This window comes from Cucurbita moschata, unplaced genomic scaffold (genome assembly GCF_002738365.1).
Source record: "Cucurbita moschata cultivar Rifu unplaced genomic scaffold, Cmos_1.0 Cmo_Scf00211, whole genome shotgun sequence".
NCBI lineage: Eukaryota > Viridiplantae > Streptophyta > Magnoliopsida > Cucurbitales > Cucurbitaceae > Cucurbita > Cucurbita moschata.
In genome coordinates, this window is record NW_019268727.1 from 15,084 (window position 1) to 19,669 (window position 4,586).

Here is a 4,586-nt window from a genome sequence, read left to right on the forward strand (position 1 = left end):
TGGTACGGTGATCGTTGAGCTTTGCAGATCCGGATAGGGAAGTGTGACAGGTGCCCAGACCTAGTGGTGATAGCTAAGGGGTCTTCTGAACAGGACTCCTGGACCGTAGAAACCCGTCCCTGAGCGAGGGACGTGGAGCCACTTAGGATGACTCAGTAGCTGACCGGCACACAGGGGGTCGCACCCCTTTTTGTGGATGTATGGTCCCGTGTGAGGGTCGTCAGTTAACCTCCATGGATGATATTTAGAGAGCGAGTCACGTATTCAGATCCAGCCATACGATCCTCTCAGATTTACTTATGAGGTCGCGCCTCACCTCAGGACACTAATCATTTCACAGCTTAAGATGGGCAAGCCTCCTAAGATACAGAAAAGAGAGTTGCAGCTTAGATCACTCTCCTTAGAAACCTGAGAAAGACCGTGGTTACCTACCAAGATAAGGATGCAAAAAGAGACTACAAGTAGGCTGCTTACTGAGTATTTTTATATTCATTCCTTTCTGCTCTTTTTTTTTTTTACAGGTACCGGTCGAGGTGGAGGAGCGTTCGAGTAGCTATGCGGTCACAGAGGGGGTCGTTCCGGAGCGTTAGTCCCTTGTCGGTCTTTTAGAGTTCTTTGTCTGTTTTCATATTTGGAGTTTTATGTATTTCATTTTACATTTGTAATTTCTTTTTATTAATTTAGAACAAAATTTTTCTCTATTTTGTTTTAATTAAATGGTATATTTACCTATTACTTTACTTTACTTTTCTTTTATTTTTATTTGTCTTCGATTTCGTCTTTTTAGTCACGATTCGGTCTTTCGAAGCCTCGAAAGTCGGGTCGTGACATTTAGAGTCGTTAGAGATCTGGACTTTGGAAGTCACAACTGAGAAACTTGGAAATGTGAATCCATGACAAGACCGCCAAATCACCCTAATACGCGCACATGGACCCCTAAACACGACTAATATGCACGCATGGACCCCAAACGGGCTCGTAAATGTACCTTCTAGACCTAGAATGTACTCTATTCTACCATACTTTCATAATATGTCACATTCACAATAGTACAATAAGTAAACATGAAATTAAAAAACCTAACATTTGTCATCATAACAACACGTCATAACATAATTTGCAAATATAGAAATCACAAGGGACGACACAAGAAAGGGCCACGGGGCATTCGCCACTCGTGCTTCAAACAATTCATCGAACCAAAACAGTAGTGAAGAAACTTTCCAAGGTAGCTAAGTTGAAGTCCCTAAATCATACTTGGAACTAGTTCAATTTTTCCCTTTGAAATCCAAGTAAACCTATGCGAGTTCACGACACCGAATTAGCACAGATCGAGCCAAATGAAATACGGATGAAAATCTAGAATACTGTTGACAAAATAGAAAAGATAAATAAAAGGAAAATACAGGAACAAAAAGAAAGAAAAAGGAGATATTTTTAAGCAAAACCGTTAACATAATAGAATAGAAAAGAAAAAAAAGGAAAAAAAAAAAAGAAAGAAATACAGTAAGAAAATGTGGAGTAAGAATGGATTAAAAGAAAAGAAATGGGAGATTTAAAGATTTAAATAAATATGGTTAATTTTAAAAACACAGATGAAATTTAATAGAGTAAATGGTAAAGATAATTAAAATGAACGAGAAGTGAAGTAGATGAAAAAGAGAAAATTTAATAGAGCAAAATGGAAGATTTAGTGAACATTAAAAGATAAAATCGAAGAAATATCATCTCAAGAAAGTCCATCAAATTCTTTCTAGTAACAATATCTTCCCTCAAACAGTAATAATAGAAAATAAGATATTCAATGAAAATAGACTCACATCACAGAGTCTCTAATGCACACATGAAGTCTAACACATTGACCATGACAAAATTTAGAGAATTGAAATTGAAATGGATGTCATGGTTCATATAGGTTGATTTGAATACAAAGGACAAAATCGAACTTTCTTAATGATAAATTGGTGACACCAGCCTAAGCTAATCAGGTAAGTGGTCTTACTATCAGCATGGTTATATTTGATGCTGACATGTGTCCTGTGGTTCTGCACGTGTCATATATACTGATATGTGTGAATTGTTTATTGATCGATATGCTTATGATACGATATTGATATGTTATAATATGTGAATTGTATGATAATACTTATGGTACGATGTGTTTAATGATATGTTTGAGATATGATACGAGAAGGATGCATTGAACGTAATGTAATGATAGGAGTAAGATATGTTCATGAAATGTTAAGGTTAGGTTACGTATAGAAGTGCTATGGATATGAGAGAATGATAAAAACGATATGGTCACAATCGATTGATAAAAGAATATGGTTAGGTTATGGGTAGGAAGGGATAGGATTATGATAGATTGATAGAACGATAGCGTTAGGATACGTTCCTGTAACGATATGACTAAGGTACGTTCATGTAATGATATGACTGTGATAGGTAGGTATAAGAATGTCAAGACTATGATAAATTAGAGAACAATATGACCATGAAGTGTTTACGATACGATATGATTATGATACAACATGTGAGTGACGTGTATATATATATATATATATTGTGATATGATATGAAAATGATATGAAATATGTTTTGGTACGATAGGTATGAAATGTTACATCTTTCCATATAAAGTTATTGGATGGATTATGTGATGTTCATCCATGTATATGTGATACATACATGAAGTATGTTCTTAAGGGAAGGAGAAAGGAAATAAAATAAATGTTATCTTATGAATAAAAGTCATGGGACCTCATGCATGCATGTATGTATGTCATGTGTATCAGGATACTTCCCCGTTATGTTATGCTAGTACGGATGCATACCTTCGATATTTATGTTCGACTTGTTATCATGAAGACCTTTTCTTTTATGAGGGGTCCAGTGACGTGTGTTGCATTGTGTCCGACAAAGTCAGGCCTAAGGGGCACGTACACCAATCCCTCTGATGGGTCCACGTATGCGTACGTGGGCCGTGTGTAGAAAAGTACCATGCATCCCACTTTGCAAAGAATTAAAAAAAGCCTAAGGTCATGTTAAGGTTTAAAAGATAGGTCACAGTCATATATTGTGTGTGATTGCATTACTAAACCAATAATATAACCTTATATGATATAAGGTGTTTGGCTCACTAGTTGTGTTTGTATATCCCAACTGATTTTTGCCTGTATAAAAAATTAAATATTATTTTGTATCTAATTTTGGTGGTGTTTATCTTCATTTAAATTTAATTTTATCGAATTTTTATGTTTTATTTTACTTTTCTGTTTGCTTTTTTCATATTTTTAGTTTTGGTCCCAGATCCAAATTCTTGAAAATCGGACATCAAAGAAGATTGTGGAACTACAATATAATATGTGAAACTTTTAATAAGATATATGAAAATTAAAGGATTGTGCCTTCCATCCTATTTGAAAGTCGATGTGAAGATTGCAGTAACACGAGCCTTTAATACCTATTTTAGATTTTCTTATTCTAAACTATCTCTAAGATTTGTCAGTAAAAATCATTATTTTTTTTAGTTTTGATTTAAAAAGGATATTACAATTTTAAAAACTTATATTCTCATATAAATTTAATTTTTTTTTCATAATTTAAAATTTTGTAGAACAACAACACAGTTAATTATCAAATACATTTCCATAAAAAAAAATAAAAGAAAAAAAAGAAAAAGGAAACAACAACAACAAGATTTTATGTGTTATCCCATTATTTTTCATTTGTTTCTCAAGGATAATTCCACCAAAAGGAGATAATAGAGCTTCTCTATCTTTTATAGGTCCACTTGTGAATCAATTCATCAACATTAGCAAGAAAGTTTCTCAAGTAAATTCCATCATCTTTAGCCGTCCAAATACAAGTTCCTACAGTTCCATGTTTGCACCTGTCACGGAGCCATAAGTGCTGCGATTCAGGCCAAAAGCTTTCAAAAGAGACATATGCATCTGGCGTCTCCAACTTGCAGCAAAAGAGGGTTGTTCCCCAAAAGTTAACCTTGAAGTTCCATTGGTAATCATCTCCATGATTAAGCAAATGATGATACCCCAAGTCATCGTCTTTAGACTGACAATGCACAAGCAACCCAAGTTTGCTTAGCCCGTTAACCACATGAATGTAATATCTAGAAGGTCCCGGTGGTGGTAACGCGACCCTTGGAACCTGAGCCCCAACTAGAGCCACCGTGAAAAGAAAGAAAACGACAATATTCTTTATCATTTCCTAATCAACCTTTAGTTTAACTACCAATTTGTGTTGGACATGTGAATAAATATACATACTTATAGTACAGGCAAGAAACTATGTAAATGCATGGTAGAAAAACTTAATCATTTAACTAATTTCAATTATGCAACACAATTTTATGGTTAATTTTGGGTTAATTTTAGAGATTTATTAGATTTTCAATAACAAAATTCCTTGATTATATAATAATAATATTTGATTTAAGTTGTTATTATCCCAAGAATAATAAATATTTCATTGGTTTTTAAAACACTTTCATATATTGGACAACAATATGAATACTTTCAGTAGAAAATACAAAATAGAGAGAGCAATTCATAGATTACATATGG

General features: G+C 34.0%; 1 protein-coding gene across 1 annotated transcript; it reads right to left on the minus strand.

Annotated features, from left to right (window-relative positions):
• Positions 1 to 3,777: 3,777 nt before the first annotated feature.
• On the minus strand, positions 3,778 to 4,227 carry LOC111440401 (S-protein homolog 1-like). The gene has a single exon (XM_023077516.1). The coding sequence runs from the start codon at positions 4,225 to 4,227 to the stop codon at positions 3,778 to 3,780; it is 450 nt and encodes a 149-aa protein (XP_022933284.1).
• Between the last annotated feature and the right edge of the window lie 359 nt (positions 4,228 to 4,586).

Coding starts and splice junctions, on each gene's coding strand:
- LOC111440401 (XM_023077516.1), bottom strand. CDS start 4,227: ATGATAAAGAATATTGTCGTTTTCTTTCTTTTCACGGTGGCTCTAGTT.